This window comes from Orbicella faveolata, unplaced genomic scaffold, assembly GCF_042242905.1.
Source record: "Orbicella faveolata isolate gen_17 unplaced genomic scaffold, um_ofav_v1 contig_24, whole genome shotgun sequence".
NCBI lineage: Eukaryota > Metazoa > Cnidaria > Anthozoa > Scleractinia > Merulinidae > Orbicella > Orbicella faveolata.
Genome location: NW_028301552.1, coordinates 11,561,282 through 11,585,820, shown reverse-complemented (window position 1 = coordinate 11,585,820; position 24,539 = coordinate 11,561,282). Strand labels below are relative to the sequence as shown.

The following is a 24,539-nucleotide window of genomic DNA, read 5'->3' as shown; positions in this document are numbered from 1 at the left end:
TTTCAGGCGCTAGCCGTATGCAAGGAAACCTGTCGCACTTTGTGACATCTGCCAAAATTTGCAATACCATTTGTCGCCTTTTGCCGTACGGTGGTTGTCACAGTTTGTAAAAACCGACTGTATGGCGCACTTTACAACAATAGCAGCTGTCAAATTTTGTAATAATTGCCGTCGCACTTTTTCTCCATAATAGTTGAATACCTTTCTGTCCATACAAAGGAGGGCAACAGCCGAAGAATCATTCAAAATGTTAGGGTGGGTGGATTTGGAAACAAATAGGAAAGCCTACAAATTCAGTTCAATTTTTAAATGTCCAAACGAATTACTTCCTCATATTTATCGGATTATTTTGTTAGAAATCGCACCGTTCACCCTTTCATGACAAGACAAAGACGACATTCATTTACCGTACCATAAGTTAACGTTTGGAAAAAAACACGTTTAGATATTCAGGTGCGGTTTTTTTTTAATAATCTACCGCAATCAATAAAAGAAGCTAAATAGAGTTTTAACCTTCTTAGACTTCATTTAAGCCATTATTTCTTCTTATTTATCGACTTATGTAACTTAGTCACCATTTCTTCTTAATCTTAAAATTTGTGATCCATTTGTATTTAGAAAAGTTTCTGTTTACCAGCTTTTAAAGTTCTTTAACAGCTATTTAAAACTTTTATTTCGTAGTCATAACTTACGCAGGGCCCCTGTTGATACCATGTAGACCCACGTACCAGACCCATATAGGGTCATATAGAAAACATAAGGAAACCCATGAATTGACTTTCTCATGGTTATCATGGCTAGCGGTATTGGTATTGCTTGTGTACAGCGTGCATCTTGTCAAAACCAGGTACCGCTGACCAGTATGACGTAACCATATTGGAGGCTTAAGCGTAGAGTTCATCGAGGTTACTTGCTTTTTAAAAGCTACCGCTGACCAAGTACCGGTTTTTCGTTTGGATCGTGGGCTTAGGCCAGGTAAACTTATTGTAATCAGCGCACCGAGTTGCACTGAAGCCGGTCGACCTGGGGCCTATTTCTCGAAAGCCCCCAAAACTGTAAAGCCTAAGTAAATCGGCATTTAAAGATAAAGAGGTGTATACGCCTGAAACTTCTTGTAAAAAGGGGACCTTTGTTCATATTGAGAATATGTGCATAAAACAGCTCTGAAGTCATGAAGTTTGAGATTTTGCTACGGCTTTTCGGGTGAGAAAACTTTTCGGGACCTTCAAGAAACAGGCCCCAGCCGGATTAAAAGTTAACCGAAGTATAAATTTTCTTGTATGAAAATGTTCTTTACTGCTTATGTTTTGTGTAGTTTGGGATGATGATTCAAATTCGTAACGGAAGGCCAATATAAACAGAAAAACTCACTGCAGTTATAAAACTCAAATAAAAATTCTCGTTTATCCTGGGTTAGCTCCGGCTTTGAACAACCCGGCCCAGGAGCTCCACTTTTAGGCTTGGCTAAATCTATATATTAGAATTAAGTACTCTATACATCTCATTATTAATGGCATCTTAATCTATTGCAATTTATTTTGCTCAACTGGTAAATGACGTATGTCCGAAATGGTATATATATAATTATTTTAATTTATGTTAATTTAGGCAGAAAGCTATTCCTCATAGGGCTCGTGTTCTGCCAATTTTAACAAACTGCTTTTTCAAATGAATTTTACTTGCTACGAAAATGAACACTACTGGGATTAGAGATCATAACCTGTTTTCCGCTACAGCTGTGAAATTCAAATCCAGTGTCTTGAAGACTCTACAGCATTTGTTGTGTACCCTCAAATTAATTTCATTTTATCCAAAGATATTATTTATAGTTGTCTCTCTATCTCAGTTTTATTGCGTATGTATATGATTGTGACGCCTTTCTCATTGGTTGTTCATTTAAGTGCCTTGACAGCAGTAATTTCAAATGGCTTTCGGCATGGATTTCGCTAAAGGTGTTCACCACCTTGCATTCATCCAGCACAGTGCTTGCATACAAAACAGTGGAGGATCTTAGTGATTCGGAATCAGACGAAAACAGCTCAAAATGAATTCTAAGCTGTCGTTTGTGCATGTTTGTTTGCGTTGCTTTTTGCTTCCAGCAGGTAAGTGAATAAGGCAATCCACTGATGGGGTCTATTTGAAATGCTTTAAGACGGCACTGCAATTTCGGCTGAACGAATCGAGTAGATAAACAAACCAGCAGCCCGAGTTACAACTTTGCGATCCTGCTGGCCATAAAAAAGAAATAAATGGAACATTTACTCCTAAACAACGATCTGTAGCAAGGATAAAACGAATTCCCGCTAATCAAGAACGCATGATCTAGTCACAGCAGCCATTTTTTTCAAATGTATTTCAAAATAGTGAACATTTTACAACAGTCAAATCAACTGCTCTTATGCTAGGCTGCAGACATTTTAGCTAAATAAGCAAAATTTTAATGACGACAACAGGCCATTTTCATTACACAAATAACAACATCACATATAAAGTGTTGGAAACTAAATTTTGACAGCACTCGCCATTCGGGCGAGTGACTCTCAAAATACACCGACAATGATTCACAAACCATACGTTTTTTCGGCACCTCGTAATCAAGGAGGCCCAGCTTGCCATTTCGTATTGAGTTCTGGTCCATTTACGAGACGCGTCCTAAGGATCGCGGACCGATTTTGCTGTTTTTCCTCGTTTTTACCATCAACTTTTGACATGTTTCTATATTACCGTCCCTATTTTAATGAAAAACAGCTAAACGGGCAGCTGGCAACACTGTTTTCCTGCAATGAAAACTTATTCTTAAATACCTTAAACACAAAGATAACTACAATGGAGGCACTTTAATTCTCACAACAGTGCCTATTGATGAATCTTCGTAAAGTTCACTTTTTACCAAGCAGTTAGCAACAGCCTTGTTGCTCTCGTTCGCCACCATGTGGCACTAATTACTGCCGGCTCAACTAAAGACCAGCAGAATCACTGATCCGCGTGGAACCGTTATGCAAATTATCACTGAAAGGAAGCCGAATTTCATTTTGTCTCTATGAAACACTATTTGGCAACTATTTGTATTTTTGACAAAAGCAGTGGTAAACTTTCGTTGAAAGGTATTCTTGCCAAAATGGAAAATAAAAAGGAGGGTTATCAATATTGAAGCTTAAATAATTTCCCAAAAAAGAAAATCTTGATTGGCCCTCGTCCGACGCATGTCGCACTCATGGGCGAGCGGGCGAGCGCCAACTTCCAACTCTAATATAGCGAATCCAATTTTAGAAATCGACTCAATCCCTTCATTCAACAGGGATCAATTATCCTATGTCATCTACACGTCTCAGGGGCTGGCAATGGGTGATCGAAGTGTAAGGGCCTGTTTACAAGGAGAGAGGGTTACCCTAACAAGCGGGTTACCCTAGCATCCACACGTTTCCTCCTTTTTTCTTCGTCGTGTTTACGAGGCAGCCAGGGTTACCCGGGTAGACGGGTTACCCTATCTGCGTGTTAGGGTTACCCTGGCAGGCGGGTTAACTTTTTCCCTTGTAAACACTCCCGGTAGGGTTAACCCGCCTACCCAGGTTAACTTTCTAATTGTTTCCAGACCCTTTGAGTGTAACCGCGCATTAAATTGTCCCGGGTTGAGGGTTACCCTCCCAGTGAAATTTTGCTTGTAAAACCGGGCTATCTTTTGCCTTCCAGCTAGGGTTAACCCGCTTGCGAGGGTAACCCTCCCTCCTTGTAAACAGGCCCTAATTCAGGTACACGGTTTTATTTTTGAAGCCGGGTTCCACGACTGAGCAGACGGTGCTTCTAAAAAACATACCCAGTTCAAGACTGGAGAGCAAAAACCATACCCTATTTATGACCAAATGGCCAAAATCCATACCCTTTTTCTTACCAAAACGGCTGAAAACCCGACCCTTTGGGGCGACACATACCTATATAGCCCATATAAGGGAGTACACCTCCGGGATTGAAATCCAGCTACGGGATTTTTTTCTCTGTTTGATGGTTTGCTCCGTATTTACACGGTCACGCACAATACAGTGGACACATTGAAAAAAGAATCAGTTACAATCTTTACAGAGGAAGCCACGTCATCCTTGGCTGGTTTTCACGAGGGTCCTCTATCCTGGTCAAATTGGAATTTGGAGATGTTGGTTTTTATGAAGGGAGGGAAACCGAAAAACCCGGAGAAAAACCCTCGAAGCAAGGCGAGAACCAACAACAAACTCAACCTACAAATGAGGCACCGGGCCAGAATCAAACCCGGGTCACATTGGTTGGAGGCGAGAGCTCCCACGTCCGCGCCATCCGTGCACCCCAATACCATAATTTGCGTGGATGAATTACGTAATGATTTTTTTTCTTGTGTCTCTTCAGTGATGGGTTTGATTTGCTATAAATGTAAATCAACGGTGGCATGGGAACGGTGTCGAACAACAACTAAAACATGCGATCCCAGCAATGATAGATGCGCCAAGGTCCACTATAAAGTCGGTGACGTCGATTATTTTCACAAAGATTGCATCCCCAAAGCTGAATGTGTTAAGAAGGCAAACCGTTTGTGTAAAGGAGCCGTTGAGTGTGACGTCAACTGCTGTGATGGAAACGACTGCAACGCCGGCCCTCTCTTTCTTATCAGCGGTATCCTGTTCTTGACATGCGCTGTGATATCTTTGGTGTCTCTAACCGAAACTTGAAATTAAAGCAACTGGCAAGACTGCAACAACGCAACGCTGAGGTTTAGAGTTGGTCAAAAGAATAACTGAAAGCTTAGGATGTAACAAGCTTAGAACTGTGCCTGAATAAATTTTGTGGAAATATAATAGGCTTATCTTGAAATTAGATGTAATTGAGTGTTGAAATATTTGTTTCTTTTAGTTTAAGTGACATGCCTGGGAAATAGTTAGGTTTAGCTAAGCGCATTGAGTACTAAAAACATTCAAAATTTAACATTGTATTTCTTAAGTGCTTGATTAGTTTCAACACATTTGTAAGCGATATTTTTTAACTTTGCGTCTCTGAAATGTGACCTGTTTGATCTTGATCTTGGTTTTAAATGAGGAAAGGAAACCTGGGACACGTTCTTTAGTGCTTGAAGACTCCTTGAACGTACCATGGTAACCTTATTTTATTTTTGGGCGTCACCTACGTAACCCTTTTTTCGGTCGTAAAGGGGCACATTGAGGTTTGTGGCATTGCAGTATTGGACAATTTTTCTTGCGGTATTTCGGTAATTTTAATCTCGAAATGCGGTATTGTGGTATTCTTTCAACCTGCGGGATGCGGCTTTATAACATTTTGGACGGTATTTAAAACCATTCTTAAGTCTTCGAACGTTTTCCGAGCCTTTTCCAGTTTTCTATTGGAAAAGGGTAAATTAGTTTTTGTTAATTACTAGCCAAAACGCCAATGGACGTTACTTATTTTGTCTAAATCAACGATTACCTGACATAACGTTCATCAACAAATTCCTAATTGTTGTTTCCGTGTAATTAATGCTGTAAACTTGACATACAGCCTGTAGTGGAATTGGTATCACATCGAGTGTTGCGGTATTTAGTGATTTTTTGGTGATATTGCGGTATTTGCTATTGCGGTGTTCAGACCCCCCCCCCCCACCCCCCAATGTCCCCCTCGTCGTAACTGAGTCTTTGGTGGACTATGTATTGGTCAACACCGGGACTCTAGATCGAGCAGTCTGGGTACGAGACTCATTGTGTCATGTTGTTGGAAAGGCACTCCTCTCTCACAGTGTCTCTCTACATCAACGCGTAGAAATGGGCAACAGTTGAGACAACCTGACAGAATGATGGAAGGGGGGTAGGGGGAGGGGGTGTACTAACCTGCGTTGGACTAGCATTCTATCCAGGAGAAGTAGCCCTGATTTTCTTGGACGTAGAACCGTCAGCCATTAAAATACACTTGGGATCCTTTTCTATTCCAGTCCTGTCCATTCGCAGCTTTCTCCAGTAGAACCTCGTTGTATCGAACTCGGTTATATCTCGAACACCACGCTATTATTATTATTATCTCGAGTTCAAATCATTTTCCCTTGGATATAATTTTTCAGTCACTTGCTATCAGCTACCTCAAGCCACCGACTTCTGAAACTATTTATCGTTTCCCTTAAGAGCTCGAGATAGCGGAGCTCAGCTGTAAATTAAGACACTTTTCTTAAAAACAGTCCTGCAGTGAGTTGTGCCATATGAACAATAAAAACTCGCTGATACTTCCATGTAGGTTCGAGCTGGGAGAGCTGGGAGGTCTTCCACTGACTCGTTCCCAATCGTCTTCATACAACGTCATACAACTTCATACAACGCGCGGCAAGGGGCGAGCTGGGAGCGTGGGGTGGGACGGGTAGGGATAAAAGCTGTGCGGTGTGTTGTAAGAGGACTGGAAACGAGTCAGGTCTTCGAGGCTTCTAAGTACCTTCTACAATGGTTGCAGTAAAATAGTCCTTTTTCTACGAAAAATAGTTTTCGGGTACTCTCCAAGATTTGGTGTGCCTGAATCGTTTTAGTCCTTAAGCCGGCGCTCCTCATGCATTTCTCTCAATCCTTTTTACAAACCTCATACTGTTTCATGTCCATTTTTTGTCTGTATGTGTTCTCTGTTAACAACCTCTCGTGTGTTCATTTTTTCCGTTTTGCCGTGCGCCGCATGGAGTAGTGAGCTTCTCTGTCCAGAATGAGTTCGTTTCGCTTCATTTTGACTCCAGTCACCCCGAGGCCAGGCCAGTGAATATTGTGACTCGATAGACGTAATTAAAGATTCTAACGTTCTTGAATCGCACCTAAAACACCAAACTACTTTTTCTCTGTGTTTCCATAACGTCTGTTCAGCCGAATTTTCGTTTTGAGTAGAAATTTACATACCATTATCATTTGTATACATTATTTAAAAATGTGTTAAAAGATGGTGCTTCCTCGAAGATCCAGTTTGGTTTAGGATTTGTTCTAAACAACTCAAAAAGGAGATATGTAGTTTAAAAATTGCTCAGTGGAGGGCTATGAAAATTTTGAGTTTATCCGGGAAAAATTATCACTGCAGGTTTAAAAATCCTCAGCAGGGATTTGTTCATTCTACAGTTTTCATATGCAAATGCAGTTTGCAGAGTTGACAGCTATTTTTATGCGACGAAAAATGAATTTTCCCATGTCATCTTCAATTATCGTGTGATAGCATGGCAATTTAATTCTCCTTGCATCAGGGGCACCCGAAAGACGGTTTTCTATTAAATGCTTTAAAAAGCTCTTGTTACAGTCGCAAGAGACTGAATGTAACCTAGATCGAGGTCTCTTGGTTATCTGGAGTGCTTTTAAAGCTCTGTAGGTTAATTTTAGGCTACGTTATAAAATAATTATCTTTTCGGTCATTCTACTGAGGGCAGCTTGAGTCTTCTCAAACTTATTCACCTCTTTTTATCCATTTCCCGAAAACTTAAGGTCTTCAGACTGTATTTCCGACAACGAACGTACACCTACAATCTGTGCCATAAGTTGTAGGAACGCCCGAAACGACATATATATGCATTTTTATCAGTGCGAAAACAACGGGCATGAAATAATGAAAGCTCGAGGTGACAACTCGGGGGCGGGGGAGGGGGAGGGATTGAAAAGCCTTACGAACAGATAATTTACCGAGACGATCTGTTGGGTACCTCTGTTGCCTCTGGTCATTGGCTGTTAATTAAAAGAGCGCCATGACACAAGTAAATGGCTTCCATCTGCTTGACCATCTGTTCACCTTGCGCTTATTTCGTGTCAGTGCCACTGTCAGTAGTGTGGTTACAGAGAACCGTGTGAAGTATCTCAGAAATTCAGTAACATCAGACGACAGAAATTAAAGATGAACTTGTGGCTGGTTAGCGTTTGTACATGTCTTGTCTGCCTTTCACTTCCAGTAGGTAAGTCAACACCTTTGTGTACTAGTACACGCCACTTTGGTAATTTCTTCGATTTTTGGAAAAAGTTTACAAGTGTAAGGTGGTCAGGACATCTTTCAAGTCTAAAGGTGCAGGTTAGATGACTGCAGTAAATCAGTAGCGCTAATATTTACTAAAACTAGGAGCGATAAGCTCAGCCGCTTCTTCCTTCAAAAAGCTAAGTCGACTGAAATTGTTACTGAACGATCGATTCTAGACCGGTAATCTTTGTTATTCCATTTCTTGTCAGTCTACAATACAACGTTTCTAGATTGTGTTGTTTCTGCAAAGTTTCTAATTAAAGCGTACACGTTAAAGATATAGCCACGAAAATTATATAAAAAAATAACACAAAAAGTGCAAAAGATTTTTCTGTCACAATTTTCGAAGTTTCGTTTCTTTATTTATAAGTTTGTGTTCGTTGTCGCTTGTAGTGTTTGGACAACATTTTCATGGTTCTGGCAAATTCTATCTGCAAAACAGGATAATAAAATGATATTTGACTAACACCCGATACGTCTCAACGGGGACGTCAACTGTATAACATTAATACCAATGAATACGGAGTGCAGAAATGACAGAAAAGTGTGTTTATGCCGTTGCTCTGAATTAGAGCAGGAAAATCAAAGTAAATTATATATCTACAATCACTGACTCATTGTTGCGGGTACCTGGCACTAACGTAATAATCTTGTCTCGCTCTCTCTCGTACCTTTCAATGCTGTGTAGAACATTAAAACGCACTGCATAAGGAGTTCAGCTCCCCACCCCCCGGGGGATACTCCCTATGACGGCCTATGCGGGGTCCACCCAAAATTGGCAGCGTTTTCGTTTGCGGTTCCTTGCACCATTTGTATATGAAAGGATAGGAGTTTCATGAGTTAAGACAGAGGTAGGGGACATCTATCATTTAGAAATAACGCGAACGGGAACTGAATAAGTGATACTTGTTTTTGGTTAGCATCTCTTCTGGTAATGCTTGATGTTCCCCGGTAATATTGTTCATTGACTTCATTCCAAGGGTTTAGAAAAGAGACGCAGTGTTCTCACGGTTGGTACGTGGAAAAGGAACCTTTTTTGCAAAATAAAGGTGTATGAAAGGGGGAATTTTTCTGTCAAAGTGGTATACAGAACTTGGGTAAGGCGCCGGGCTCGATTATCAGCCGCTGTTTCAGGAAATGAGCCTGCGCTCACCCCGGCTGGAACCGAGAGAGCGGCAGCAATCGAACGTAGGGGTTGGACCACGGGGCGGATCCTCCCCGTACAAGACTTTGTACGGGGAGTACCTTCCGGGGGGGGGGGGGTTAGGCACATTACGCTATCCCACATTGCGTGGGAGAAAGGAGGTGGCTGTTTCAACGACTTCTTGCACTGAGATGTAGGTGTACGCTCGTTGTCGAAATAATCTCGTAATTTTCTTATTCATCCAGTGTTGGGTTTGACCTGCTTCACTTGTTCGACCACAATCTCGTGGAAAGCCTGCGCCACATCAAGCCAGACATGTGCGCCCGCTTTTGAGCGATGTGGTAAGGTGTATACTAAAGTCGGCGAAGTCGAGACGTTTGCCAAAAGATGTCTTGTCAAAGAGAAATGTGTCACAGAAGCCAACACTACTTGCCAGGCTGCTTTTAAAACGATGGAATGTGAAGTTCACTGCTGTGATAAAGACGACTGTAATGCCGGTCCAACTTTCCGCATTAGCGGTATCCTGTTAGTGGCATGCGCTCTGGCATCGCTGATCATTCTTGTCAAATCGTGACATTGACGTCTTTAGCCATTTCGCGATGACTGCTTGATAGACGCAGCGCCGAAAAAATTTTTTTTAGTCCGGAGTTAAAATTTAAGTCCTCAGTCCCCTCCACACTAATACGTTTTCGAAACGGCGCGTTTTCAGTGATGCGTGTTTTTTTTTTCCATGCTATAATTAAAACGCATAAAAATAAAGCTTTGCGTCCACACTACCGGAATTGCAGTATTTTTCTTGTCCGCACTAAAACGCTCGACCAATATGAGAAATCATGATTTTAGCATGGGCAGTCTCGTGATGCCAAGGCTCCGTTTTCGCTGCCCGCACTGATACTACAGACCTCCGTTTTCAAATGTCTTTACTCCACTCTGGACAGTGTTTTGAAATGTATCCCTTCTCGATGAAAATGATCAGCGTTTTCAATCGCTTCAGTATGGAAGGTTGGCGCAAAAACTAAAAGGAAAGACGTTTTGAAACAAAAATACATCAGTGTGGAAGGGACCTTAGGTTACATCTTTGTAGAGCCCGTATTTTACAAGCTGTTTAAGGACGTCTCTTGTGTAAAGCTTCAAGTGAGGATAGTTGAAGCAAGTGCTCGAGTTGTTGTGGACTTTCCAATAAACTGTACTCAGCTTTGAAATCGATTTCAGTGTTCATTGGTTTCCCCTGGAACCTAGTTTCCACTATTGACAATGATCTGCCTCGTTAAGTTCTCTTGTGCATTAGTATATACCTAACCGCCGCTCTTCTCCCGATCCCTTCCCCGATCGGGGTTACCCATTGTTAGCTTCATCCAAACAACCGAGAGAAAACGATCTGGATAATCTCTTGAAACAACACATTACATACCTATATAAATGACAGCATACAGGAAGTTACCCCAGGTCTCAGTAAACATGACAAGAGCAAATGGTAAACAGCGCTGCAAACGTCACTAATTTATTCATTTGCATTTCTGTCAGCTCGTGTTCTTCAAGCTGATCATTAGCTTCGTGTTCTTTTGCCTGCTGACGCAGCCGAGCAGCTTCTCTTAAGAGTAATAACTTTATTCTTTTTAACAGAAGGGTGGTGAAAGCGAGACTAGAGTTTTTCTTTGCGAGCCAGAGACACTTCCGAAACCTCAGTGTCTCAAACGCGAGTGCGAGACATTCAGACTCTAAGGCGTTCAAACAGAGAAATCAGGAATTCGAGACGTTTTAGTCCTCCAAAAATATCGAGAATCCATCAATCCAAGACAGCTTGGTGAAAAAAAATTGAGACGGCAAGACTCTCAGAGCCGTAAAACGGAAAACTGGGGGAGACTGCGAGATCAGTGAAATTCGACGAAAATTTTTTGAGATCCATTATGGTCATCATGGTTTTGACCATTCGCCACCCCTACCTCGAGGGGTCTCGTAATCAGCCCGTGACTCATTCTACCACTCACGAGCCGTCATAGTCCAGCTGTTGAGGGACAAAATTGTTTGTTTTTTGATAAAAGCATCAAACTTGGCAGGGTTACTAACCTCTATAAGACAAATATTTCCTGATATGGAGCCATGCCAAATTTTCTTCCAGAACCATGGAATGCGCATGTCAAAAATATGACATACAAGGCCCTTACATGGAAACGAGGCTAATGCAAAATGCCAATTTTTTTTTGCATTCTGGGACTACTATGCCTAGTGTCTTGCTTTTTTAATATAACAACAAATTAACCATTACCTTTGAGTCTTAAATTATGTCACTTGATGGTCACGTGATCATTATGTTCAATTACCAGTAAAGCAATACGCACTGATGAAATCCTTACCATGTTTAGAACTACCAAAGAAATTCACAAACTCAGCTGGAAAGACTTGCAATTTCAATGTCAAATTCAGAAAGCCCTAATGGTTTTCAAGTCTTTAAACGGGCTGGTTCCCGAATATCTCACTTCCAAATTTGTAACACGAAATGAATCAAATTATGCTCTGATGGACTCGGTTAACAAACTTGTTGTTCCCTTTCCGAGAACTAACTAAGTGAAAAATAGTTTTAGTTACAGCGGCGCAACCCTTTGGAACAGCTTACCCTGTAATCACGGAAATCAGGTTTATAAGTAGAATGTTGTTCTAAGTTAATATGATATTAGGATTAGAATTTTAGGTTTAGGATCTTAGACATGTTATTTTTACCGTATAGAAATAATGACTAAAGATTACAGATTAAAGATAACATTTCTTACTGACATAAAATATACCATCCAGTAAGTCGTATTAAAAGTTTCCTTGTTTTTTCATTTAAGTTTAGAACGCACTTTAAAAGCAACCTAGACAAATTCATAGGCTGCATTATCTAAATTGACATGATTGATGTATTTTACATTTTAATGCTATTTACATTTTTTCTGCATTTCCTTTGAAAAGTACTGCAGCAAAGTGATTCTAAACTCTTGTTCTCTTACAAAATTAACATATGCTTGAAGGCTAATCTTGACTGTACCGGTTTGCGCAGTTGTGGTGGAAATTACAGCTAAAAGAACATTTATTCAGCTAGTGTCTTTAAAAGCAGGCTTAGGAACGTTACAGCCAATGAAAGCTGTTTTTCAAAACGTTTCAATCAGACCAAAAAGTTCAGCTGGTGTTGTGACATACCTGATCTATTCCGGCATATTTGAAAGTTTTAAACGCGAAATAGAAAAGGTGTCTCAATCACAGTAAGCAAGTAACTCAAGAAAATCATGTCAATCAAACCTATATAAATTGACTCTGTATCTCAGCCTCGATTTGATGCATAGTTCTGATATTACGTTTTTGGCACATCCAAAACATACATTCAAGGTTTGAATTTCCTAGTCTAGATAATAGAATCTACATTGCAAATAATAAAATTGGTACGTAAAAAATCATCGCCATTCATCGTCATCATTTTATTTCTTAATAAAACCTACATTTTACAGTTGGACTGGCCCGCGGATAGCTATGCTAGCCTAGGCGGGCCAGCCTATCAATAGTTACAAATGATTTATTATTATTATTACTCTTATTATTATTATTATTATTTCATATCAACTTCACAACATTTCACTCCTCACGGGAAGATATGAACTCAACTAATTGACCTCGCTCCCAATGTGTGGCTTCATAGCTCAGTTGGTAGAACATCGCACCGGTATCGCGGAGGTCACGGGTTCGAATCCCGTTGAAGCCCTGATTTTTTTCAGGCTTCTTCTTTCCAATTTCTTAAATTGGAAAATTAACTGCGATGATCATTCTTCACTTTCATCTACAACCGCAGTTCATATATGAATTAAATAGAGAAAAATAGAAAGTTAGAAAGGAAAGTGAACAAAATAAAAAGAAAAAGTAGGAAAAGAATGTGATTTAATAGATAATATTATTTTTTGTTTGTTTGTTTGATTGCTGGTTGATTGTATTTTTTTTACTACTGCTACTGGCATTTTAAGTTAGAAATGATCCTGCTAAACTCGATGAAGGAATCTTCATCTTCGAGAACACTTAGTAGTTTGTTTTTAATTTCCTTGGTAGTTCTAAACATGGTAATGATTTCATCAGTGCGTATTTCTTTGCTGGTAATTGAACATAATGATCACGTGACTATCACGTGACATAATTTAAGACTCAAAGGCAATCGTTAATTTGTTGTTGTATTAAAAAAGCAAGACACTAGGCATATTAGTCCCAGAATGCAAAAAGAATTGGTATTTTGCATTAGCCTCGTTTCCATGTAAGGGCCTTGTATGCCATATTTTTGACATGCGCATTCCATGGTTCTGGAAGAAAATTTGGCATGGCTCCATATCAGGAAATATTTGTCTTGTAGAGAGTAACCCTGCCAAGTTTTATGCTTTTACCAAAAAACAAACAATTTTGTCCCTTAACAGCTGGACTAAAATGGAAAATGCCGTTGTCAGTGAAACCTGTTGTCTTTCCGCCGGATGTTTAATGTTCTTAGAGGTCGGAACCCGGGTGGGGAATGAAGTTAGCTTCCGCATTAGTCTGAGTAAGCAGCCAGTGGCCTATACGGCACCTGGAACGATGGGCCAGAGAAGTTTGGCAAGGAATTCCTCTGGAGCAAATGAGGGCCTGGGGGGTACTCCATATAATGCACAATATGGGGAGACTCCGCTCAAAAAGCGAAAACGTAAGGATATAGGTAAAGAAAAGGGTAGGGACAACTGCCACGCTTTTTGAGCGGAGTTCTCCCCATATTGTGCATTCTATGGAGTCCCCTCCAGGCCCTCACTTTCTCCAGGGGAATTCCTTGCAAGGGAAAACCCTTTTGAAACATCTCGAACAGACGAACCTAATGACTTACTCATACAAGCACTTTTCCAGGGGCGGTGGCATCACTTTTGCCTAAAAAAAATCCTTATTTTCTTTTCTCAGACACTTGTTTCACTTTTGCCGCATTAGACTTACATTCATTTTATGATCTATCGCACCATCCCTACCATAAATCAGATTAAAACACTCCTACAATTTAAATTTAAAATCGTATATTTCCAAAATAGGCTTGACTCCGTGGCGCAATGGTAGCGCGTCTGACTCCAGATCAGAAGGCTGCGTGTTCGAATCACGTCGGGGTCAGCTTTCAATTTTTGCTATTATTTTGGTAACCATTTGCATTGAGATAAACGTAAAAGCAGTACTGAAAGGTGTAAAAATAAACTACTCGTCAAAATAGATGGAAAATGTAGTTGTGTTGAAAGCTTCTGTCTTTCCCCACTGTATGCTCAAGGTTTTTAGAGGTCGGAACCAGATGGAATAAGTTACTCACGGAGCTTGCGTTCTTTTATGCTGAAAAGGCTACACGTTTTAGGCCAGACGAAAAGATTGCTTTAGCCTTATATAATGGTTAACTTGAGAATTCTAGTTTTAACTTAATGAGGAACTACATATTTTGTTCAGGATAACACAACTATCATCCTACCCGGCGACACTCGATTTACCGGCTGTTGGCGCCAAATTAGAAACTTGGAGACACAAAATGTTTCCTAATTTTCACTCTTTACAGTCTGATATGGTTTTTGGAATTATAAATTCTTTTTCCCGCCTGCTTATACTGATTGTTTAAGGTGATTCCCTAGTAAAAGAACCCGCCATAGATTTCCGATGAAACTTGGTATGCTGTTGTCACAGGACAAGGAGATATTAAAAACGTAGTAAAAAGAGGGGGTCACCGTGCTTGTTTTCACGCCACAATGCTGACAAATACGGTTATTTAGGTGACTTTTGGTAATCTCCGTGCGCAACAAATAAGCTCGATTATTTTTCAATGCAGCCTATTATATCACACAGAGTTTGACTTTCTTTGATTGTTTACTCATCTTACGAATTTTTAACGCGCAATTTTAAGAGCCTGCTGAGGCGTTAACAAGCACGGTGACCCCATTTTTTTATTGCGTTTTTTTAATGTTCATATCATGAATGTTAATTATGCCAAGTTGCAAAAAAAGTTTGATAGTGGAACAATTTCAAGGGTCGGAATTACCTTGACTAAATTTATGGCTCCAATTGCAGAAGCGATCTTTTTACACAGTCGATGTGGGAATGCCGCGTCAGATTTTCATTGACATTTACTCCAAGTGATTTCGCAGAGGAAACTTGTTCAATCGGAACATTATTAATGGAGAGTTCGAGTGTATCAGATAGAGTACTGAATCTTTGCCTGGAGCCGATCAATATAAATTCCGTTTTTGTAGCGTTCAAGGTAAGTCTGTTAGACACAAGCCATTTGCTTAGTTTTTCAAGGTCGTGAGATAGACTAGACTGAATCGGATGGAAATCAGAACGAGCGTAATTAATGTGGGTGTCATCAGCATACATTCTAGGTATGCTAAATGATAGACAGTTAGGCGAATCGTTAATATAAATTCATAGAAATAAAAGAGGACCAAGGATCGTTCCCTGTCGCACACCACATTTAAGAGTGGTGAAGTCAGAGAGACAGCCATTAACGGAGCACCATTGTGTCTACTTAGTCAAATACGATTTAAACCAATCCAGAGTTTTCTCTTGAATTCCGTACCGAAATTAGTTATATCCCGTTAAGCCAGACTTAAGCAAATCACTTCAATAGCCAACATAGATCCATCCTTTGTCTCGGTCTTGATTTGATGCAAAGCCCCAATATGACATTGTGCATGCTGAAACACAAGTTTCTAAGTCTGAATATCTTATTACTCTATATTGTAATGTTCAAACTAATTACTTCTTTTTATTTGCGAGGAAAAACGAGAAAGAAGAGGAGAAAAACATTTATTAATCGTATTAATGCAATATTCGGTATTTTTTTATTGTTTATTGAAAATGATGGTCACGTGACTAATCACGTGACGAATTTTTCTACTCCCAAATACTTTATAAGTTGCTTTTATATTAAAAGGCAAGAAATCTAGGCAAAGTACTCCGGAAAAGGCTTAGAAATAAACATTTTAACTCAGCCTCGCTCCCATGTAGGGGCCTAATATGTCATTTTTTGACATGCGTGTAGCGTGCTTCTGGGTTGAAATTTGGGATGGCTCCATATCAGAAAATGTTTACCTTATAGAGGTTAGTCATCCTGGGAAGTTTCATGCTTTTATCACAAAATGAACAATTCTGGTTATTTTTGGCTCTTAACAGCAGGACTATCGGTGGAGAACGTGTTAAAGTAGTTTTCATTACCCAGCTTGAAAGAACCTTAAGCGTATTACACTGACATCTAACCCTCTACACTCTTTTTTTGATACAAGAATATTGTCTTTCCGGCCAAGGCTGAATATTCTTATTTTTCTGTCGATTTTGGGGTGAAAATGTTCTTGTAAATATTCCATTTAACTGAACCATCAAATATTCTCGCTCGCGCGCGATTGGTCTAAAAGCGTCACGTGACTGAATAGCGAACTTAACCAGCGACGTTTCTGAGACGCGGACGGCAACCGGAAGAGAAATGGAGCTAATTCTAGCTCGCTTTTGACCCCATGGGATAAACTGGGAAGTCTTTGTGTTTCTATTTTAAACCAACCCGTGCTGGCCAAAAAGCTGTAGTGAACATTCCCCAGTTAAAACTGGGGGATATCCGAATGATATTCCCCAATTTGTAAAAACGCGCGTGTTGCGAAATATATTTGAAGGATAATAAACACAATAGCCTTCATTTGGCGCGGAAATATGCTCGGGTATTTGTCCTTGGACATTATCTGTTCCTCAACGCTCACAGTTTTCCTCGAGCTACGCTCTCGGAAAACTGTTCACGTATCGGAACAGATAAAGCTCAAGGACAAATATCCGAGCATATTTCCCCGCCAAATGGAGGTTATTATTTATACGTGATGTTTTGAAAACCAGGTCCGAACAGCCCAATAACACCTGGTGCCTTATAGAGTCATGTAAGCAGTGCTTACCAAGTTGCGCACTCCACACTTCATCTAGTGCAAAAAGGAAATGACACTAGAATCTCTGGGCCACCTGTAGATGAATTCAGGCTTAACTGTCATCATATCAGATAAAAGCTCTTTGCAAGCATAACTTAATGACAGCAAACTAAAGTGCCTTGAAATCTCCCCCTCCCCCCGGGGGTCAGGTACCACTCCGCACATATCAGCCCCCCCTCACGACAATAATGGAACCTTCTGCCAAGGCAATAAACCCACTCAGCTTTGGGAAATTCCATGCACTTTAAGGATTATGTCACGTTGGACAGCTAAGTACATACCCAGCTGTCAGACTGACACGAGACTATGAAAACAAGTTCAGACCGACCCCACCCCCTCCTAGATTAAGGGCCAGGGTCCCCAAAGAGGTATCCACAATTAGCCACACTCCTGTAGATGTCTCCAGACTTTCCGGTAACGGAGCCCCCCCTGGAAAGTAATGTTCTACGCTAAGCTGAAATCGATGCCGCAGGCATCAATTTCAGCACAGCTCGCGGAGTAAAATTAGGTATGCGTTTTCAAAACTTCAAGGAAAAGTGCAGTTGTAATGGCTGTATGTTTCCAGGTCATACATTTTCTGCAAAACAACATGTCCTTTTGCACTCAGATTAAGTCACTGTCTGAGCCCATGTCTGAGCCCGTCGGCTTGGAGAGGTAAGATCAGTACATTATAACAACCCCGTTGTGCTTACTAAATTTACCTTTGGCTTCAACTTTATGACAAACCAGTTTGATTTTGACAGTGTTGCATGTTTATGATCTACAGCCCCTACCTTCATCTAAAAAATAAAACTCAAGAAAACAAGAAAAATCAAGAAAATCCAAAAGACTATTAATCGAGTCAAACTGGTTTGAAAAGTTTACCAACAAAAATAACTTCACAGCACAATTAACAGACCCCTTTTTCAAAACTGCAGGTAGATTTATATAGCCTGAAATGCCACACATAACGTCTTGCAGATAGGTTATTAAGGGTATAAGCATCGAACATACGGCCAGTGTTGATTTTTGGCACGTTTTACCGTTTAGAGAAAGGAAATGTATGGTATTCACAAATTCTTAACACCCAAAATTATATTCTTTCCAAAGTCTCGGGTTTATCCTTAAAATATTTTAAAAATTTCGCGAAATTTCAGCGTTGCGGATATTCTTATAAAATATATTTACAAAAAAGGAGTGTGGTGACTCTGTAGTTCCTTTGTTTTGTTTTGTGTTTGCTCGACTAGCACTCTTTAACTAGAACACTTTGTTCTACGGGTTAATGAAGACCACCCTAATTAAAGATTCAACTGAGCAGGACATTCGCAAAACTATTGTGTTCATTTGGCCACGCCACTTGGTTCGAAACTTCGAACGTCTGGGGCCTTTCAGATCGTGTAAGGGATAATACTTTGATACTGGGGAAGAAACCATCAATCAATTAATGCTATGGCTATACTTCAGCTGTTCTCCGCCAGCCGGCCGATGAAGCGGGATGGTGTTTGGTCTTGGCTTGTTTGTGCTTGCACGATGATGACCTGGGTCGCGTCGTTGGGTTTTCTTTTCAGCTTTGGTATTTTTATTCCTGTGTTTATGAACTACTTCAATGAATCCAGCGAAACCACAGGTCAGTGAAAAAAGCTTAGATCTGCTGGCGTAAATCAGTTCTGATTTAATCCTAAGAAGAAATACGCTAGCTTGTTTGCTGTACCTGGCTATTTCATATTATTTGTTTCCCAAAGAACGTTTTCACGGTAATGGAATAAACTTTCAAAATGACAAAAAAAAAAAAAAAAAAAAAAAAAAAAGAACACAGTTCAGTGAAGTTAATACTCCCGGCTGTTTCCAAACTGCTGGAAAACTTACTGTATTTACATTAGAGTGTGACTTAATAAGTAAATATTAATTAAATTTAACCAGGGATTGCTTCGCCTGTTAAAACTGAATTATTTATCATGTTTTTAGAAAAAAAATTGTACATCAAGTGTTGGTAATTTTGTTTGTGCTCGAATTCAGTTGAGAGGTAGCAAATTGCCGAGTCTACTGAGGTGCTGCTGTGCTCCGCTGCACGTGAGCCTGCTCGCAGGTTACAAAGAAATGGACAGTTTTTATAGAGGTAAAAGCAATTGAAAAGCCCACATCTGGATCGTTGATTACTGGCCGCCTAATAGGGGTGGCCTCTTAATAGGTGTTCGACTGTAGCATGCAAACCAGGAAGCGCGGAGCGCGAGAACACTGCGCGCTTCGCGCCATGCACTCCGGGAACATTGAACTACAAGTTTATACATTATCTTACGTTATTATGAGACGACACTGGAGGATAGTCCTGAACGGAAGGGTTCTCGTAACGAATGCATTTGTTTGATTTTCAGCATGGGTGGGCTCGGTAGCCATTGCGTTGACCTTCCTCACTGGCACAGGACGAAATCACATGTTTCCGTATTTCTGAAATGTGGCGGAAACATGCAACTCCATGTTTCCGTTACGTTTACGTCTTGCGGAAACGTGAAAATTCAAGTCTACGTGATTCCGTCACGTTTCCGGAACGGAAATTCCAAGTCACGTTTCCGTCATATTTAAGCTTGCAGGTTTCCGCCGATGTGCGTTTCCGTCATGTTTCTGCAAACGGATTTGCAGTTGTTTTCTACGTCTACCAAAACACAAACGCGAGATGGTTCTTTGAACAACAATGAATCTTAGCATTTTAACCAGTAGGAGACGAACTACAGCTGCAGCCGCAGGAAGTACCTCACCTCACACTTCGCAAAATGGCAAATATAAGGTGGTATGTGGAGTCCGTATACATAACGTATACGGAATGATATCCTGACGTATAAGGACCCTTAATGCATAAGGACTGTGCAATGATCAGTATACGTTTGCTCCCTTATTCCCATGTATACTAGTTCTTACACATAACCGTACACAAAGTGTCAGGGCAATCTTATATTTATTCCCTTAACTCAGTAATCCAACTGAATTTTTTACCTTGCCTCTTTTTCATTACTGAATATAGTTTTCATCTAAAAATATTCGTAGCATGTAACTTTCCAAATGTTTCTGTCAGGATGCGATTTGAGCCGGTTTGAAGCCGGTTGAGCTGGTTGGCCCAAATGAGACAGTTGTGTGAATTGAGCTGGTTGGGCGAAATGAGACAGTTGTGTCATTGAATCCGGTTGGGTCAAATGTAACAGTTGTGTCAATTTGATCTGGTTGAGCCAAATGAGACATTTGTGTTATTTGAGCCAGTTGCGCCAAATGAGGCAGTTGTGTGATTTAAGTTGGTTGGGCGTGATGAGACAGTTTTGTCATTTGATCCGGTTGGCCCAAATGAGACAGTTGTGTGAATTGAGCGTCTTGGGCCAAATGAGACAGTTATGTGATTTGAGCCAGTTGGGCCAAATGAGACATTTCTCTGATATGAGCTGGTTAGGCTAAAATGAGACAATTGTCTCATTTGAGCCGGCTAGGCCAAATGAGACATTTGTGTGATTGGAGCCGGCTAGACCAAATGAGACATTTATGTGATTGGAGCCGGTTGGGTGAAATGAGACATTGCTGTTATCTGAGCTGGTTAGGCCAAATGAGACTAACCAGTTCTGTGAGTTGAGCTGTTTGAGCCAAATGAGGCAGTGGTGTGATTTGAGCCGGTTAGACCAAATGAGACAGTTCTGTGATTTGAACCGGTTGGGCCAAATGAGACCGTTGTGTGAATTGAGCCTCTTGGGCCAAATGAGACTGTTGTGTGGCTTGAACTGGTTGGGCCAAATGAAACAGTTATGTGATTTGAGCCAGTTATTTATTGTTTCCTGTTTTCCATTTTACTGTGTGAATTTACCTCATTAGTGTAATTTTTACCTTTTTTACTTACTTCATATTGTGAAGCGCATTTGAACATTATTTTATGTAATTTGCGCTATGATAAATATATTGTATTATTATTATTGTATTATTATCATTTTTTTTTGTCATTTAAGGTCTCTTACCAGACAAATTGGGCTCTTATGTTCTTCCTTTTCAAATCGCTGGTGGAATCGTCCTTGCAGGAGCTTTCATTCCTTTTATGCTCCTTTGTACTGAACGCCGGAACCGCAGCAAGTCCATACTGCAGGAAATGGAAGGCGACAACCTCGAAGGAACCGCTTAATTTAAAATGTTGAAGTTATTGCCGCGTATGTCTCAAGACTAACATGTGTGATTGTGATAGTAACTGATATCCGAGGTAGAGAGAGGCGAGAAACGTTACATACTGCAGTATAGTGCCAGACTCGTACCCAGTCTTCTTCTTTTTTTTTTTTGCAATTCAATTTTATTTACAGGATTTACATTCACACTACTTACAGCACCTCTGTTTATACTTACAAATATACTTATGCTATACTTACTTAAAAAAAAAAAACTTACACTACTTCCAATACATTTATTACAATACAATAACACTAATTAATATATAGCGCGTTTACTTACAATGTTTTTTTTTATTGTTTCTACATTAATTGTTCAAACCCATACTAAAAAAAATAAAAAAAAATAAAAAAAAGAAAAATTAATTTTTTTGTCGCTTACACTGCTTACAACACTATATATTATACTTACATAAGTACTTACACTATACTTACTTCTTACACGATGCTTACACTATATTAACTTGCACTACTTACAATACATGTGTTACAATACAATTACACCAGTCAAATTGAATTACAGTTTTTTTAAATTTATTTATTTCCACAATTACAACAATTGCAATTACTTTTTCAACAATTTATTTACTGAAGAATGAATAAAGTTTGGTTACAAAAGTTAACAATGACACCATATGGAATTAGTTATGAAAATAGATAATGTAAATTCTTCTCTACATACTTATTTAACTTAAAGACTTTTCTTAATGGTAGCGTTTTCCAACTTTAATTATTAGATAAAATTGTTTCCTCAAAAAATTTCCACTTTTCTTTAAACAAATTCGTTTTATTCAATTTGAAGTATATATGTTTTTTAGTTTTATATTTAGTTACCAAAATTCTTAAAAAGTGATCCAAGGAAGGAAATATTTCTTTACATCGACAAGTCCACAAGAAAGATTTTCCTAAAATTACTATGTAATTAAAAAGACCCATCTCCTCCTCAAAAGACCCAACAATAACATCGCAATATGTAAGCGAGAGGCTTCTGCAACTCTTGATTTTACTCAAAATTTTTTCATTAACCTCATGCCAAAAAGAATTTGAAAAAGAACAACCGAACAAAATATGGGATATGGTTTCTGTTAGCTGATGACAAAAGGTGCAGTTCGGATTAGAAACGTATCCTATTTTACACAGGCGGTCATTAGTAAACAGAACAGAATTCAACACTTTGTACTGAAAGGAGCGTAGATACGGTTCGTTAGCAACCTTCACTGGCAAAAGAAATGCTTCTGAAACTTGCTTATCATCAAGGCTAAATTCGTTCTTTAGCTTAACCCATTTACTTGGCTTTTCCAATTTTTGTTTTATAAGAAAACAATAATAGTCGTGACATTTAAGACTTTCCAAATCAAGAATCACCTTAAAATTTGGTATGTTGACACGCAACTTCAAAGGAATAGATTGCCTTAGGCCTGTCCAGACTAAAAAACTGGACGTTGTCAATCCCTCACTTCTGAGAACATTAAAAGACTCGATATTTGACTTGTCAAAGAGCAGATCATTTGTATATTTAATATTCATATTAAAGTAATGCTTATAGAAAACACTTTTACCATCGATTTTGATTTCTTTGTTGTTCCATATAACATATTTGTAAACATTATTTGGATCTACTATTTCCTTTATATTTGACCACCACATTAACAGATCCTGATAAAAGGTGGATGAAATGTTTATCTGGTTTACATCATAATTACACTCAAGAAGAAAAAGACCCCCTTCATTATCCAAAAGATAATTAAGGTAAGACTTCCAGAAACCTGACGAGTCCTCGTCCGTTATTCGCATTAGCCAGCTCAACCTCAACGCTTTTATCATGGTTTCATAATCTATCATTTTGAGCCCACCTTGCTCATAAGGTGCATACGTTGAACTTCGAATAACTTTATCTTTCCCATTCCATAAAAAATGAAAAACTAAGTTGTTAAATTCTTTTATAACTTCAGACGGAGTGCTTATCACCGAGCTCGGGTATATTAGTTTTGGAAGAAGAATTGCTTTTATAATATTAACCTTGCCATGGATTGACAAACCCCTTGACTTCCATAAATTTATTGCATTTCTGATTTTTTTCAACCTTTGCTTAAAATTTTTCTCCCCCAGTATCTGTACATCATATGTAATGAAAATCCCTAAAAACTTAACGCAAGTTTTCCATTTGACTCCAAGTGGTTCATTTTCACAGTTCTGGAGGGAGCCGATCCACATTGCTTCTGTTTTCGCAACGTTAAGTTTTAGTCCAGAAACTTTCTCAAAACAATCAAGCAATACAAACAAAGCTCGTGCGGAATCTAAAATGAAGTCTAGGGAATCGCCATGCTAAGTTTTTTTGAAAACGTAAAGTCGTAAAACGTAAAGTTTCCTCATAGGTCCGTTAAACTAACGATCTGGTGTTGTGTTTCTAAGGGCCTCTTCATATGAGCCCGGTCAACCGGGCCAGCTCGGTTTCTGAGATCTCGCCTCGCCACTCTTTCCTTCGTGAAAATATGAGAGGCCGGGCTGGCCCGGTCACCGAGATCTCGGTTTTTGCGACCGAGATTTCGGTGACCGGGATGAAATTTTCCCATATGAACACTCCAGCCTGTAGTGTACCCAGTCGCTGTTACGACTGTTCCAAAGAGAAAACGGTCTGGATTGAGTGCAGCGCGTGGGGCGTTATGGGAAGAAGTAGGCCCCCAAAACTCGTAAATAGCGACTGGGTACGAGTCTGCTATAGTGCGGCTTATTTTCTAATGTCTTGCTTAAAAAAATGTTGGTTCTTGTCGCTAATAACTTATTTGATTAGTCAGTGAGAGAGCAGAGTTCCTAGAGTCTTCGCTCCCTTTGACTCAGTGGTCAAGGAAAGAGAGCTAGCGGACCATTGAAATTGCTGATCACTATACCGGGCTTTGAAATTAAATTTTTATTCTGTTTGTCAGTTTCGCTTCCCACACTGACTGATACTACAGACCTGCGTTTTCAAATGTCTCCACTTCACTGTGGACAGTGTTTTGCTATTGAAAGCAGTAGGAGTTCAGGTGAACCTCCCTTTTTGAGGCCCCACTGATTCAAGATTAGATTGTTGCCATACAAGAAATTGTTGAGTTGCTGACTGACAACATTTTCCAATAGTTTGCCTGGAATACTGAGAAGGGAAATAGGCCTGTAATTTCCACAGTCGAGGGTACCCCCTTTGTCAAGACATTTCACCTTTGCATGTTTCCACTGGTTTGGGAAATATTTACATTCTCAAATACTTCTTTGAGCAAGTGGCATGAAGCAGTTTAAAAATGAATCTTCAATGAGACGCAGATCTTTACT

At 39.7% G+C, this 24,539-nt stretch overlaps 2 protein-coding genes and 1 non-coding gene across 3 annotated transcripts; all 3 read left to right on the top strand.

Moving 5' to 3' along the window:
• Positions 1–1,959: 1,959 nt before the first annotated feature.
• On the top strand, positions 1,960–4,820 carry LOC110043125 (uncharacterized). The gene is made up of 2 exons (XM_020748541.2): positions 1,960–2,102; positions 4,375–4,820. Exons 1-2 carry the CDS (start codon positions 2,045–2,047, stop codon positions 4,692–4,694), a joined length of 378 nt encoding a protein of 125 aa, XP_020604200.2. The 5' UTR covers positions 1,960–2,044; the 3' UTR covers positions 4,695–4,820.
• Positions 4,821–7,587: 2,767 nt separating this feature from the next.
• LOC149110401 (uncharacterized) lies at positions 7,588–10,315 on the top strand. Its single transcript, XM_089292136.1, has 2 exons — positions 7,588–7,906; positions 9,355–10,315. The coding sequence occupies exons 1-2, from the start codon at positions 7,849–7,851 to the stop codon at positions 9,681–9,683; spliced, it is 387 nt and encodes a 128-aa protein (XP_089148262.1). The 5' UTR covers positions 7,588–7,848; the 3' UTR covers positions 9,684–10,315.
• Positions 10,316–14,170: 3,855 nt separating this feature from the next.
• Trnaw-cca (transfer RNA tryptophan (anticodon CCA)) lies at positions 14,171–14,242 on the top strand. Its single transcript has one exon. It is a non-coding gene; the product is annotated as a tRNA-Trp (tRNA).
• The last annotated feature ends 10,297 nt before the right edge of the window (positions 14,243–24,539 follow it).